The 15,079-nt window shown below is 36.2% G+C and overlaps 4 protein-coding genes across 5 annotated transcripts in view; 3 read left to right on the top strand and 1 right to left on the bottom strand.

Annotated features, from left to right (window-relative positions):
• Positions 1–118: 118 nt before the first annotated feature.
• On the bottom strand, positions 119–5,032 carry LOC9313883. Of its 2 annotated transcripts, none has more exons than XM_021024744.1 (9): positions 4,269–5,032; positions 3,705–3,890; positions 3,470–3,562; positions 2,947–3,129; positions 2,765–2,867; positions 2,489–2,674; positions 1,050–2,116; positions 584–969; positions 119–481 (listed from the first exon to the last, which is right to left on the bottom strand). In XM_021024744.1, exons 1-9 carry the CDS (start codon positions 4,494–4,496, stop codon positions 424–426), a joined length of 2,490 nt encoding a protein of 829 aa, XP_020880403.1. In that variant the 5' UTR covers positions 4,497–5,032; the 3' UTR covers positions 119–423. The 2 variants fall into 2 exon arrangements, with proteins under 2 accessions (XP_020880403.1, XP_020880404.1); XM_021024745.1 differs by having other exon boundaries at positions 119–495; positions 4,269–5,027.
• Positions 5,033–7,820: 2,788 nt separating this feature from the next.
• Positions 7,821–10,465, top strand: LOC9313882. The gene is made up of 9 exons (XM_002877768.2): positions 7,821–8,120; positions 8,203–8,265; positions 8,353–8,408; positions 8,782–8,875; positions 9,011–9,071; positions 9,718–9,799; positions 9,902–9,957; positions 10,045–10,108; positions 10,188–10,465. The coding sequence occupies exons 1-9, from the start codon at positions 7,971–7,973 to the stop codon at positions 10,252–10,254; spliced, it is 693 nt and encodes a 230-aa protein (XP_002877814.1). The 5' UTR covers positions 7,821–7,970; the 3' UTR covers positions 10,255–10,465.
• A 350-nt stretch (positions 10,466–10,815) lies between these two features.
• LOC9313881 (non-specific lipid-transfer protein 5) lies at positions 10,816–11,811 on the top strand. Its single transcript, XM_021024749.1, has 2 exons — positions 10,816–11,454; positions 11,549–11,811. Exons 1-2 carry the CDS (start codon positions 11,108–11,110, stop codon positions 11,556–11,558), a joined length of 357 nt encoding a protein of 118 aa, XP_020880408.1. The 5' UTR covers positions 10,816–11,107; the 3' UTR covers positions 11,559–11,811.
• Positions 11,812–13,917: 2,106 nt separating this feature from the next.
• Positions 13,918–15,079, top strand: part of LOC9313880 (non-specific lipid-transfer protein 12) — a 2,436-nt gene continuing 1,274 nt past the window's right edge. The window contains exon 1 of the mRNA XM_021024748.1: positions 13,918–14,285. Within this exon, the coding sequence (XP_020880407.1) occupies positions 13,945–14,285 (341 nt within the window). The 5' untranslated portion in view covers positions 13,918–13,944. The remainder of the gene's footprint in view (positions 14,286–15,079) is intronic.

Genomic DNA, 15,079 nt, shown 5'->3' with positions numbered 1-15,079 from the left:
ACTTATAATGACCAAAACCTTGCTACTTTTTACCATCCACTAGGAAGAAGAATCAAGAAACAAGAAGAAGAAGAAAAGAAGAACTTTGACAAAAAGAAACAAGAAGAAGAATCACGAAGATAGAATAGAGACTTTGAAAATAAAAACATCCTATAATACACTCAGCAAACCTGTCTAAGTAGAAAATACAAAGCTTTGCAAAGGTTTTGTCCAGAAAGTTTGATAAAGATACATATAAATTATTCTATAGCACCAGAGATAACATACAAGAAAAAACCACAGCCCAAAACATATCAGCTCCATTCTTTTTTTCTCTTTCTTGCAGGAGGTAAAAACAAATAACTTAGGAGACAAACCAAGTTAGAAAACTATACCTGTTCCTATAACGGTCTAGAGAGCAAGCGTTTGTAATTCAGACCACAACTACAAAGGAGGGAACTCATGATCATCTGTCAAATGGTATGACTGCGTAGGCGTTACCCTACATGTACATTACTACAGTGAATTAGATAGAGGCTTTGGTGATCGATGGTAATAATTCAATGAAGACTATGTTTTTGAGGGTAAGAGACATAGACTGTACCGATCTTCTTGTGTCGATGAGGGTATAGATTTTGGACGATGTGGCCGATTATGATGACCTTCAATGCTATCTCTTGGCTTACTGCCCTCAGGAGGGGAGAGTACTTCCACTGGTAGAGGCTCCGTAGGCCTAAAATCTGGAGCCTTTTCATATGGATGATTTGTAGAACCATTGGTATCAGGAAAGCTTTCATGTGAATCAGTGTGACTCATATCACATGAACCATTTGTTTGGTTGGGATAATGAAGCTGTCTCTCACGAGTGTTTCTGTCAGGAAAATTCATTTCTGAGTGCGCCTGTACCATGCTTCGGCCATTGTTACGCGGCGACCTAGCTTGGTGTGAGCTCCTTCCTCTTGGGGAGAACGGTCTATCCCTGTAATGGTTCTGCATAAAGGAGATGTTAGAAGCTTGGCCATTTACGGGAGTGGCTGTAAGAGATGTGAGAGAGGCGAATAAGTAATTACTGCATTGGGGAAGTATGTTCCAGTTCCTCGTGGCTTAGGTAATTCCTCGATAGCAAAACCAGGACCTGGAATCATCTGAGGGTTCACATGAAAAAAAACCTGTCTCGGAACAACTCCATTGGCGTTTACTGGAGTTGGCGCATTTCGCCTGAATGGCAGAGCATGCCGAATTACTTCCCATGAATTGTTGTTCGGCAGCTGAGGCAGCCCAGGAGGTGATAGTGGAGACATAGGACCATTTTGGACATAATCAAACCACCAGCGCCCAAATCGCAAACTGTTAAGCTGACTCTCGTAATCGCCTGAGAGGTCAGACAGCATATTCGGAGTGCCAGAAACACAATGACCTGAGTAGTGGAGATGCATGTCCTCCTGTGGCCAAGGTACTGCACCTGTAAACGGCAGGTCTTCATGACCAACATGCTCGTTCTCATTCTCATTACTATGTATATCTTTAACTCTTCTGGAATCAGCAAGACAGGAATTCTCTTGCTGTTTCCCCACCCCGTTTCCATTTAGAACTTCTCCATTTCTCATCTGATGAAAAGAATGATGCTTACCATTCAAAGGAGAGACACTTTCCTTATCACTAAGGCACGGAGATTTCATTGCATCATCAGAAATCTCTAGCTTTTGGATCCTCAAAGTAGCCAAGTCTTTTGCGTCACCCGAAAATCGTTCCTCTGAAACCGATGGGGCTGTTTCACCAGGTGATCCACTTAATTCATGCCCAGTTGTACTCGATATACTTACTCCTGCATCCAACGAGCCTTCTTGGTCATGTCTACCATTTCCAGTAGCACCAGAAGAACTGGAGGATTCTGATTCATAAACCACTTGGCCTTCTTGGAAATGGTTGGAAGCTGGTGATAGGGCATTGTACCTGTTGTACCTTACAAATGGAACAGCATCAAGGACATCGGGCCTCTGGCCACTCCCATGCCTGAGTAGCATGTTAGAGAAGAACTTACGAAGCTCAGATTTTATGGCTTCATCTGACTGCAAAAAAATTTGCCCAAGCTTCCGAGCACCATATGTGAATGCACTTCGTATACGATAAAAGTTACCTGTGTAAGAGAAAGTAAAATCCATGTGCTTTAAAAATTTACCAATAAAGAGAATCATCTAGACCATAAAATCCACCGGATTACCAGAGCAAACTAAGTTTAAGTTTTTCTCTCATGTTTATACATTTCTTCATTTCCAGGGTGAAAATACATACCAGAATAATACAATCTTAATTTTAGCGTGCACTTAAAACCTACATACCCTAGTCCAAGAATGTCAGGAAAACCCACCATAAATATTCTGTAACGCTAAAACTCTGGACAGGGACAGGTCAAAAGCTACTGTCTTAGGCCTCTCAAACATCTAAATCCATAAAGATAGAGATACCAACAGGACAATAAAAACTGTGATGGTTGGAGAAAGCAGTCAACCTTTGCTTACGCTGCGTCCAAGATTGTTAGTTTCTTTAAGCGGATCGACTATATTAAGATGCTTTGATTGAAACCCACGTTGGTTTGTCTCAAATCCTCGTGATGGTACAGAGTACATCTCCATACATTCCTTGAGGAACTCACTGGTCAGCAGAAAATCTTCCCCCCCATTTTCCGGAGTCTCAACTACAGAAATCAAAGAAAGAAATTGCAGATACTGAAAGTCTGATATCGCAAAAAGAAATCAATTTTCTGTATACTAGAGGAAATACTTACCAACAATTTCTGGTAGAGAGGAAAGGCAGACAGGACCATTCAGGCTAATGCAATAGTTATCCCAGTCAAACTTGCTGAAGTAGTCCAAAAATTTGTATAGAACCTAAGGGATAAAAAAAGTTAAGTAAATCAAGATGAGACTAAAACATGAAGCATCCCTCATAATTGCCGAAGACCCTTACTGCTAGTGGACCATTCAATGATGAGTGAAACAGATGGAAGATATATAAGACCAATGTCTCCAAAGCATATGTTGATATTAATCCATGGAAAGCCCCGAGAATACGGCTCTCGTAGTAGCACCAAGCTTTAATTAGTATGATACTTCGCTTGAAGAGATGGTCCTTTCCAATGAGGTGATCGATCTGCGTAATCATATAATCAACGTCAATTTTCCAAAAGTAAATCTTTGTCTTCTACAATCGCATCCTTCCAAATTGCTGATATGAATATTATTCTACACAAATGCGCTTCGAACATATTATTGTAGGCATGTGATATTGCAAACAATTTGCAATATTAAATTCTATTGAGTTACCAGAAAACCCATAAGGCAGTTGGGTGAAAACAATGTCAATATGGCAGGTTAGTGACAGCTTTACATATATCAAACAGACAAAATAAGCCTAAACTGTATTTTACCTTTTAAAAAGTTTAGTTAAATTTGTTCGAAACAGCATGGTCATACTGAAGAGGGCAGATTACCTTCTCGAGAAAGCAGAGAGTACAAATCCCACCAATCTGATTGAAAGAGATATCAACAACGATGTTTTGCACCAGACATTTAACAAGCTTAACCTGCAAAAGAAAAGAAATTTAGGTACTCGAGGAGATAACAACCAACACGATAAGCATACATAAACACCATATACATACTTGGAATACTCATTGCAGACTCTAGTTTCTGGAATTGAATAGCACAGAGATTACGTAAACAAACCTCAGCCCGTATTAACTGCACATCCTTGACCACAAAATGGGAAGACACGTTATGTTCTTCCCTCTCAAGTACAGAGAAAACTTTGGCGGCGAGTTCTTCCTCATGATACAGCCCACCAAAAGCAGTGAGATCAATGTCTCCATCAGGAAGATACGTTTTCAATGGAACCGATCCAAAAGAATGTACCTGAAAGACACACACCAAATAGAAAAAAAGTCACAACTTTGCAAACCACATCCATAGTCAATCAAACTTATAAGCCGCAACATTGCAGAATCTCTGGTCAGTAACAGAAAAAAAAGGTGTGCAAAAAAGGACACCACTTTGAAATAGAAAACAACAAGTAGATGACTTTAGATAATCTAACAAGAAAAGCCATCAACTTAAGAATAAAAAGACAGAACACAAGATTAAAAAGCCATCAACTTGCATCTAGAGAACTCAATAAAATGCACAACAACATCGCCGATTCAAGCAAGTTCCAACATTTAAAACACGCCTAAGTTTTTTTTTTCCAGATGTTAAAAGAGGAACAGAACAGAGAATGTTTGAAACAAATTTTACCTCGCATCCAAGTGTGATTCTGATAAGTTTTTGAACATATAGAATCACATCTCTTCGTCGATCCTCGGAGACAAGTGTTGGATGAACCTGCTCTATAATTTCACGGGTTGCTTCCTCAACTCTCATCCAAAACTCCGGCTGATTAGACGGAGACCGAGGCGGCGGAATAAGCGGTGGTGACAATGAAGACGAACTCTCTTCTTCCAAATCATCGAGATCCGCGGCCATGGAAATACAAAAAAAAAAAACTAAAAACTAACCAAACACACACAAAAAAAAAGTCGATTGATACAAGAACACCCCGATTGATCAAACCAAGGAATCAGTTCGTTGTAAACTACGCCCAGAAATTGAAAATCCGATTAGAGTTCGAACGAAACAAGAGAGTAGGAAGAATCGAGAGATGTCTCAGGGGAAGAAGAAGAAAGAGATGAGTTTTTTTCTTCTAGGTTTTGAAAGATCCCAAGTGATTACTGTTGAGGACCGATTTTGTGTTATTTGATGTTCTTTGTCTCCCTTTTTTTTTCACTGCATCGAAAAAGAAAAAAAACGAAATTTGTCTTACTTTTGTGTATTCATCTTCAAACCCTTATAGATGTCGCTCTTTTTTTGTACCTTTATCTACCTTAACGATGCAGTATTTAGAAACAACGACCAGCATTTAATTCTTAAGACATCATTTGAAGTTTGATTAGAATGATTTGGGAAGTTATTGTCAAGAATTTTGATTTGAATATAGAGTTTTGTTTAATTGTAAAGTTCAGATATTCTTCTATTAAGTTTTTAAAGACTTGTGTGATTCTTATGAATGTTTATAAGAAATGTCAAAGATTTTATTGATGTTTTCATGGATTTGCTTATCTTCTATCATGTAGAAAGTTATAAACTTTCACTTTTTTTGTACCACCAATCATACTAAATTCTCATGTATCTTAACAAAAATAATTTTTAAATATATATTTCCTTTTATAGATATTTAACTAACGTATTCGCTCGTTTTTCTGTTAAATAAACCCGATTATCATAGATGAATATGCTTTTAAAGAAAGAAAATTATAACATTTGAGAATTCTACCTACCATATGATACTAATCTGTTAAGATCTGAGTTGGCACATTTGTCTTAAGTTACAGTGAGATTTAACTGTGTTTCAAGTGTTCGAGAAATTTGATCACCTGTCAATCTCTCGACATATGATTTTGTGTCGTGGTACCCACGTATCATGATATGGTTGGTAAAACCGAAAAATTACCTCCAACAATTAGATAAACTAATATTTAGTTTTGTTCTCTAAAAGATTTTGAAAACTCCAATTACAAAAATTTTAGGTCTTGTTTTGAAAAGAAAAAAAAATCAAAATCTCTAGTTTATGCCCCATTTTGGAAATAAAAATCAAATCTTGTTATATACAGAACAAAATTAAATAGAAAATCTGCAAAACATAATCAAAATTTAAGAATTTCACATGGAAAATTGAATATATGTAATTTTACAATTAGATATTTAAATATAACCGTCCAAAAATTAATATCGTTATATCTTAAAAATATATAGCAAGACACATTCGTTCAAACATTTAATCGTTATAACAACGACATCACATCTGGAAACCATAACTTCTCGGAAGCAAGGTGATATGTAGTCTAATACTTTGTGTAAATTTTGGATTTTTATTATTATTTAAAATTGTAAAACAAAATCCGTTTAGCTACTTTTTTGTAATGATTTACCACGAAATTATTTACTCAAACACCGCGTTCCTCCATCTTCTGTGTTCAATTTACAAGTAGATGCTGAAGATGATGTTTACCTCTGAAAATTTGGAGATAGTCCTGAAGATGCAGTTATTTTGGTGTTCTGTACTAGTCGTTGAAGTAGTACAGAAAGTAGTACAAGATGTGATTCAGGAAGATGAGATGCATAATTGCTGATGGGGGGCTCGAGTACTTGGGTGTTGGAGCGTTTGTCAAGTCAAGAAAAGGAAAATTATCTTTGTTTGAAGCAAAAGGAATCATGTAAGTAAAGGGGAAGTTTGCTTGAAGAGAAAAGGAAATTGACAAAAAGGAAAACCTTTTCCTTATGGGATTTGGAAACTTTCTCTTCTGTGTGATTGGAAGAGCTTGAGGCGCAAGTTTCTTTTTGTTATATAAGGGGGACGTGACCTTATGAGAATGTGGATTTGCAAGAGTAAAAATCCCAAGGAGATTCGATGTGAGAGATTGTGTGTGTGATCGTGTGCGACGTAGTTTCGCGGGTTAAATGCTTGTGTGATCAAGCTTATTTTTGTGTTGGTGTTGAAGGTTCTCGTTGGAGAGTTTTGGTGACCATTGGGTTCGTTGGTGTGACGATTCGTGTGTGGTGGTCGTTCGAGAAACTTTGGAGAATTAAAGTCTAGACTCAGGGGGAGTTTAGCTCAGGGTTAGGTTATCCTGATTAAATCTAGGCTCAGGAGAGTTTAGTTAAGGGTAGAGATTTATCCTTAAGGTTTCACGTTATAGAAGGGAGCGGTAAATCAAGAGGGTTGGGCTTGTTTTACGCGTTTGCGAATTGGTTGTAATTTGCTTTCTTGTTATAGTGAAATCGAATCTGGACTTGGTCCCGGGGAGTAGGAAAAACCGAACCTCGTTAACAAATTTCTTGTCTCGTTTACTTTATGCAATTTATCTTACCTCATCCGCACTTACAAGTCCAGCTTCAAATCTCTCTACTACAAAGACTTGAGACCATCTACACCCTTCTAGCACTAAGATGAATTGGTTTGACTCTGTTTGGTTTAAAGGTAGAATCCCCAAACATTCTTTTATTGTCTGGCTCAATTCTCGCCACAGACTACAGACTCGGGACAAGCTGATTAGGTGGGGTTTAGCTTGTCTACAGAATACTGACTTGTCTTCTCTGCAACTCCGTGGATGAATCTAGGTAGCACTTTTTTTTTTATTACTCCTATGTTATCGAAGTGTGGCACTATATCTTTGATAAAGCCCATGTTTTTCCTCCAACTATGTTTGATGATGGAGAGATGGCTTAGGAATCCATTTCGCGACAAGAACACTGCGTAGATTCTCTGACTAGCCTTTAAAGTATCTATGTACTACATTTGGAAAGAGCGTAATTCAAGACTTCATAATTCCTCCCCAAGCATGCCTCTATTCTGATTTTAGAGATCAAAAACATTCTCCAGTATTACCTTGACCTTTTATCTAGAGTTCAAAAGATCATTCCTCATGCACCTTCTCTTTTGGTCACTTAGTTTGGTGTTTTTCTGTAGTTTATTCGTTGTAATTTATATTTTTATGTTGTAGGTCAAATTTCTTCCTTGGTGGCTCTCGTTGTATTTCCGGGTTTTCACATTAATGAAAGGTATGAGTTAAAAAAAAAAAAAATTATTTACATCACTAAAATATGTTATTAAACCATGTCTTTTTGTTCTGATATAAGTTGATTGTCGATTTTCCATATTTAATCAGTAACCAGGCCCAGCGACCCAAAAAAGTCAGTTACCAGGCCCTATAACCAATAATAATACACAGTGCTGGTCAAAACCGAGCCAACATGTAAGTTGGGCCTAATGTTTTATGGCCCAATAATAACGCAGGGGAGAGTTCATACATGATCTTTTGATCTTTATACCTCCGCTTCAATTATAAATCTCCCGGCGAAGAAAATAACCGGCGAATTTCACTTCGCCGACAAAGCAAAGTTATGGCGGGCATGGCTGCGGTGGCAGGATCACGACCGTGGAACGCGTTTATTCAAGCTCTAGTTCTGATATCTCTATCATTTCCCGCTCTCTCCAGCGCTTACCGACCTGGAGATATCGTCCGGATGAGCAAGATGGGGCAATATCACTCAGTTCGTACTCCTCCTCTTTACATTTAGCTGAGATTAATTTCTAATTTGATGGAGACTGAAGGATCTGTTGATTCTGTGGCAGTCGAGAACCACTTGGCATGATGTGATCGGAAAACATTGCCCGATCTTCGCCGTTAATCGCGAGGTACTTTGTGTAAATAGTTTTTAAACATTTGATGATGGAGAATTTGGAAATTTAGATTGAATCTTGTCTTTCTTTGCCAATTTTTAGGTGTTGATCCCCATAGCGAAACCAATTGGCTACACAGGAACTGATCCATATAAAATGTGAGAATCCATCTTGAATTTGTATAGCTGTATTTGGTGATTTTGAATTGAGATTGCTGTGTCACTTGCCTAGTTCATCACTGGTTTAACTGGCTTTTAGACTGTATTTAGCAATTTCTATTGTTGCTACTCAGAAAGGAAATGATGAAAATACTGTGATGTTTCCGCCATTTCTCATCTGTTTTGATTACCGTAAGCGATTTTGTATGGTTTGTTCTAGCTCTGTCTTGCTGCAGATTGTGATTTTTTTTTTCCTGATGTTTTATATGTGCTGAACATGGAGCAGGATATTGACATATTTATCGTGTTTGTACATTAGTCATATGCAAGTTAGAGAAATTTGGTGCCTGATGTGTTGATATTTTATGTGCAGAAAATTCCAAGTTGGAAGTGAGAAATATCTAATTCACTGGCTTTTGGTAATAAACCGTAAGAGCTCAGAAGTTCCAATGATCGATGTAAATTTGGTATGTTAAGCATTGATTTTGAGTCGTTTTCTAATATTCGACTGATTAGATTATTTGCTACCAAGAAAACTGGGAGATTTGTATAATACCAGCTTTTGGATTTTTCGGTGTGGCTTGATTTTTTCATTTGCACAGAGATATTCTGGAGGAGATCTGCTTGGAGTCACAGCTGAAGTTGTTGATATGCCTCATAGCTGTATGTAATACTCGTTATCTAGCTATTTTGTCCTGACTTATTTCCGTCTATCTTCTCAGCGAATAAGAGAATTTTGTCTGTTCTGGCTTAACCAGATATGCCAGTTCTTACGTTCATATCTTAAAACTCAAGATTATATGACATAATATGTAGTAGCTTCTCAGGGTTGGATGCTTAGTTGCTTAAACCCCATGTCTTAGGCCTAGTTAAGTTAACCTGGCTTCAATTTTACAATGCTTTCTCCAGAGAGTCTAACATTATCTGGTGAACGTCAAAACATTTTCACCTTTTTGGAGACACTGGGTGCTTATATAGAGGCAGTTTGCTTTATAGTCCCAGTTTTTTTCTGCTGTTATCATTATGTCTATATCACAGACTGATTCAATCCAACTTTTTGGTGGCGGTACTCAATTAAATTTACATTTTCATGCTCATCTATGATTCCATGGTTTCCTTATTTCGTACAAGTTGCCTGAACCATGTTTATGTTAATAATGGCATTGATTTTTTTTGTAAGGAATGAACACCATGCTCTGATATTTTAATCTGCAATTCTACTTCCATTGCCATAGAGTAGCACTCAGTTACTTCAAATATTTGCAAGGCAACATCAGTATATCTGAGTTGAGATTTTATCCATGAACAGATCTAAATACACACCCGGAGATCCGTAAGCAGTTCTGGGATCCTGAACACTGGCCAAAACATGTTCTAGTTAGATACACATGGTACACTAATTTTGCCAACCTCTTTCAGCTTTTTTCTCCTCTCTCCTTGTTAAGGAACATCACGTTAGTGATACGTGGCTGAGACACTTTATTGTGATGCAGGAAGGAGCAGTCAGAGATTGATGTATCCTCGGGATTTTATGTCCTCTTTGGCTCAGGTAATTCCTGTTTCGTCTTGTTAATCAATTAATTAATTAGACAATAAGCTTATACAATGTATACTGATGTTGTTTACTTGTGATCAGCTCTCACATTTTCTTTTGTACTCTCCATTTACGTCTTACAATCTTCACGAGAGAAGCTGGCGAGGTAAATGGTGTTCCTGTCCTCTGCAATTCATACGTATATCTTTCTTTCTTGAACCTACTTCTTGAAAATGTTGTTGTAGGTTTGTAAGAGAGACGGTGGTGGAGAGCAGCAGCACGAATGTTGGAGAATTTGGCAAGGCGGATTGAGTCAATAGTCAAGTATATGTATGTTTCTACAGTTTTAGATGCTTGGAATTCGTCGTTCAACTCTCTCTATCCAGGATTTTACTATTTTGTTTTAAAAAGAGTGCAAAAAGAAGAAGAGATTCTTGTATAAAACATGAATAGTCGAGAGCAAAACTTTGTCCGTGTAACATTTGGTTCAATAGATTTACGTTTCGTGGATTAGGTTACAATATCAATTGCATTTCCTTATATTCTTAAAATCTTAATTTCTAAAGACTTTTTTTTTGTCAACATTTCCAAAGACTTTTTACTCTATAGCTTTGTTAGAGCAAAACCATACTTCAAAATAAAAGCTTGAACAAAATCGAAACGGACCAGACTGAAGTAGCTAACTGATGTGCATATCTTAAATTTGTCTATAGTTTGAGGGATCCAAGACAATAAGTCAATAAGTTTATTACTTGCATAAGAGAAGCGTGACTCTGTTTCAGTGCCCTGAAATCAATCTAATACTACCACCAACGTTGACATGTTGCTAAGTAGGACATATGTTGAACAATGACTGGCCTTTAAGGGAAAAAAATGTGCATACAAGAATGAATAACATTTTTATATAGTATATAGTATAGATCTGATCACAAAACGGAGAGGACGAAGTAATTGGCTTAGATTAATTTAAACTACAAAAGCCAAAGATAAGAGAAGAGAAAGCAATGCAATAAATGAAACCAACCACCAACTAACCTCACACCTTCTACTTTCATGCATTTGGGCTCTTCGCTCTCTCTATATAAAACCCAACCTTCATTACCATTAATCATCATCCAATCCATTACTTACTTAAGTAAAAAAGAGAAACAAAAAGTTTAAAGATATGGAGGGACTCTTGAAGTTGTCAACTTTGGTGATTGTGTGCATGTTAGTGGCCGCTCCAATGGCATCCGAGGCAGCAATCTCGTGTGGCGCAGTCACCGGCAGCTTGGGTCAATGCTATAACTACTTGACCCGAGGCGGTTTCATTCCTAGAGGGTGTTGCTCTGGCGTTCAGAGGCTCCACAGCATGGCTCGTACCACCCGTGACCGACAACAAGCTTGTCGTTGTATCCAGGGAGCAGCTAGAGCATTGGGTTCTCGACTTAATGCTGGTCGAGCTGCTCGTCTCCCTGGTGCTTGCCGTGTTAGGATCTCTTACCCCATCAGTGCCAGAACCAACTGTAACACGTACGTAATTTTCTCTCACTCTATTTATTATACATTTTTACTTGAGATTGTAATATTTTTGTTTGGATTTTGATGTATGTGGTTGGTTATGTAGCGTGAGGTGATCAAGAGGTGATAGACGCTGAAGGGTTTTCATATAATCTATGAGAGAGTATTAAAAAATAATTAAGATGTCACTATATAAGAGTGTATCCTTTATACTGTTATTGTTGCTGTGTTTTAGAATTTGTGTTTTCATGCGTTTCTTTATATATGACGACGGTCCATTTAATTGGTCGTCTGTGTTATGTACTCCTCTAATGATATATGGAATTACGATATATATAGTATGTATTATTTTCAAAATCTTGCCACTCACTTGGCCATGTTATGCTTTGAATGTATCCGGTTCCTTCTTCTCCTCAGTATAATAAACTACCGTACACTAAGTTTGTATAATACGATTATTATCAACTGACTTAATTAGAGGTAAAAAAAATAATTTCTAATCAATATTAAGATAGTCCAATGGACTGATTCGTATGCTTTTAAAACAGATACTTGGATTCCTTAATACATGATATGTTCAAAATAAAACAAAAAAGCTTAGAATTAAGGTTCGATTTCATTAGTTTACTCTAGAGACAAGAGTTTCCTCAAAATTTTGTGTTTGCCAGAAAGATGATCGTATATGAGGAAAAACAGTAGATCTTCACAGCACAAGAAGCTTTTTTAATCAATCCTTACCTACTTCTTCACACACACTCACAACTTGCTCATTTACACTTATCACTCTTTCTTTTGTAATCTTTTTCGTCGGTGAGTGACTGAGTGTGTGATATGTCGATCGACCCTACATGCAGTTGCTAAAGCACCTTACTTTTTTTCTTCCTATTTTAAGCGTTACTTTTTAAAGTAAAAACCCTGAAAATTTACCAAAAACATTAAAATGTCCATCGACTCTAGACCTTTTACTGATTTCCTTTATTGAACTTTGTAGAGTGTTTTCCAAGCATAAATTAATTACAACGATTACATTACCATGTATAAAACGAAAAAAAAAAATGGGGTTATCATGTTCTAGATCGATTTACGATTAAACAGATAATATCCATTTTCTAAAATGAGTTGCCTACGACATTTTTTCTTTTGCTGATATTTTTTAAAAATAATTCGCCTAGGAATTGTGGAGATCCTTTTGGATTTCTCCAAGTACGTGTGACCGTATAACCTCCAAGAGTCCTTGTTCGATAAATATCCAAATCTCTTTGTCCGTCTATTGTTTTCCACGCTTTCCTCTCTTGTCATTTTCCTTTGATGTCTCCAACTCTTTACCATTTGATGTTTTGGACCATTACCAATTTTTTTTTCTCTATTCCATTACTTCCTTGAACTGCCACTTGATCACCATTTTCGGTCCACACGTCCAAGAGTTTCCTTACTCACGTGTGGCCTCATAAATTTGTGCTTAGCCTTACGAACACCTTGTTTGACATGTACCCAAAAACAGTACCATCTCAATCTATGGAAAGACCCTTGGTAATACCAAAAAAAAATTTAAACTTTCTTATTAAAAAAAAATTCTAAAAACTAGATCCTTTTTCTTCACTAAATTTTTTAAAAACGACTTGGACCCATGGTAAATGCATATGTTGCCATGGGATTACCCAAAAATAACATAACTAGTATACACACATTTCTTTATATTCAAATCAATGTAATGCATGTTGACAAAAAAAAAAAAAAAAAATCAATGTAATGCAATGCAATCCATTGTAATTACATATGTTTCCACTTAATTAGATGTAAAAAATAAGAAGCATATGTTTCCACTTTATTCTCTGTTGATCATTAAATTTTTTTCAATATAATTAAATTATTTGCTTATCTAGTTTGTTCAGAAAATATTGATACTTCCTCCGTTCTTTTATAAGTGATGTTTTAGGAGAATGCACATAGATTAAGAAATCATTTAATTTTTGTTTATTTCTAAACTAAAACATTCTTTATTATATAATCAACTAATGAAAAAACAATCTACATAATCTAAATAGTCAAAACCAATAAAAAATAATTAATTTGCATTGAAAATTGAAAACATCATCTATTTAAAAACAAAATTAGAAGCTTAAAACATGACTTATAAAAGAACGGATGGAGTATAAGATTTCGAAATACCAAACAGCCCATTTAATATTAAACTAGAAGAAAACTATTTAACGCAAAACCATTACATTTTTAATTTGTAGAGATAACTATTTATTCTGTTCCAGGTTGGATCTAGTTTTCTGACGCTACATCTTCTTGAAACTCAATTAAGCGATGATCGGGAATGTAACGTATTTACATTGGAATATGTGTATTTTTAATCTTAAACCAAAAAATAAAGTTTTCATTAAATTTGCATGCATATGGAACTAAGCATAATTAGCGGGTACGCATGACCTTCATGAGTTTTTCCAATTATAAAAACCCTACCGACCTCAACAAAGTAAAAGTAATAAAAACAAAATGGCGTTTGCTCCAAAGATCATCACATGCCTCATCGTCCTTACGATTTACATGGCATCCCCAACAGAGTCAACCATCCAGTGTGGGACAGTGACAAGCACACTGGCACAGTGCGTAAATTACTTGACCAACAGTGGTCCACTGCCATCAGAATGCTGCGTGGGAGTCAAATCATTGTACCAAATGGCTCAGACCACACCGGACCGCAAACAAGTATGTGAGTGCCTTAAAGCAACGGGTAAAGAAATCAAGGGGCTAAATACTGACCTTGTGGCCTCACTTCCTACCACTTGTGGTGTTTCAGTTCCCTACCCCATCAGTTTCAGCACTAATTGTGATAGGTACGTCTCCATAACTTTATTTTTGTTTTATGTTAGATTGTTTTTTTTTTTTTTTGGTAAGATGTTAGATTGTTTTGTTTTGTTTGCAATATAAATAGCTTTGATATACACTTGACTCCAAAATTATATACGAGTTACCGGATTCAACTAATTACTTAATCAAACTAGGAGATATCATTTTTTATTGAGAAATTGTTAAAAATGCCCCTTTTTCAATACCCCTTTTCAAAAATGCCCCCTTTGAGAGTCCATTTTTAAGTTTGCCCTCTTTTAATTTTTAATGACCATTTTACCCTTATTTGAAACAAAATTAGGTCCACAAAATACAAAATATTTTTTGGGAGGAAAAGTGATCTCCCAATTTTCCCGCCAAAACACTTGTAAAAAACCTTTAAAATACCTTGTAAAATTTTCCCGTAAAATTTTTTCCCGCCAAAAAATTTTCCCGCCAAAAATTTTTTTTTGCGGGAAAAGTGATTCCGCAATTTTTTTGGCGAAATTTTTTTGGCGGGAAAATTTTTGGCGGGAAAAATTTACAAGGTATTTTAAAGGTTTTACGAAGTATTTACAAGTGTTTTGTAAGGTTTTACAATGTATTTTAAAAGGTTTTACAAGGTACTTATAAAGTTTTATAAGGAATTTATAACTTGTAAAAAACTTGTAAAACCTTATAAAAAACTTGTAAAATCTTATAACTTGTAAAACCTTATAAAATAGCTTGTAAAATCTAATAATATCTTATAGATACCTGTAAATACGAGTAAACCCTTTTAACGTACATTGTAAAACCTTAT

The sequence above is a fragment of the Arabidopsis lyrata genome (genome assembly GCF_000004255.2).
Source record: "Arabidopsis lyrata subsp. lyrata unplaced genomic scaffold ARALYscaffold_5, whole genome shotgun sequence".
Lineage (NCBI taxonomy): Eukaryota > Viridiplantae > Streptophyta > Magnoliopsida > Brassicales > Brassicaceae > Arabidopsis > Arabidopsis lyrata.
Note: the sequence above shows the minus strand (reverse complement) of the source record. Positions and strands in the feature narration are given on the sequence as shown.

Bases quoted from the DNA above. Each gene is read 5' to 3' on its own strand.
- LOC9313883 (XM_021024744.1), bottom strand. From the start codon at position 4,496: ATGGCCGCGGATCTCGATGATTTGGAAGAAGAGAGTTCGTCTTCATTG. The intron at 2,868-2,946 runs GTAAGGGTCTTC...TTTATCCCTTAG, and splicing joins CATTGAATGGTCCACTAGCA to GTTCTATACAAATTTTTGGA. The intron at 482-583 runs GTACAGTCTATG...ATGTACATGTAG, and splicing joins TCATCGACACAAGAAGATCG to GGTAACGCCTACGCAGTCAT.
- LOC9313882 (XM_002877768.2), top strand. From the start codon at position 7,971: ATGGCGGGCATGGCTGCGGTGGCAGGATCACGACCGTGGAACGCGTTT. The intron at 8,266-8,352 runs GTACTTTGTGTA...GCCAATTTTTAG, and splicing joins TCTTCGCCGTTAATCGCGAG to GTGTTGATCCCCATAGCGAA. The intron at 8,876-9,010 runs GTATGTTAAGCA...TCATTTGCACAG, and splicing joins CAATGATCGATGTAAATTTG to AGATATTCTGGAGGAGATCT.
- LOC9313881 (XM_021024749.1), top strand. From the start codon at position 11,108: ATGGAGGGACTCTTGAAGTTGTCAACTTTGGTGATTGTGTGCATGTTA.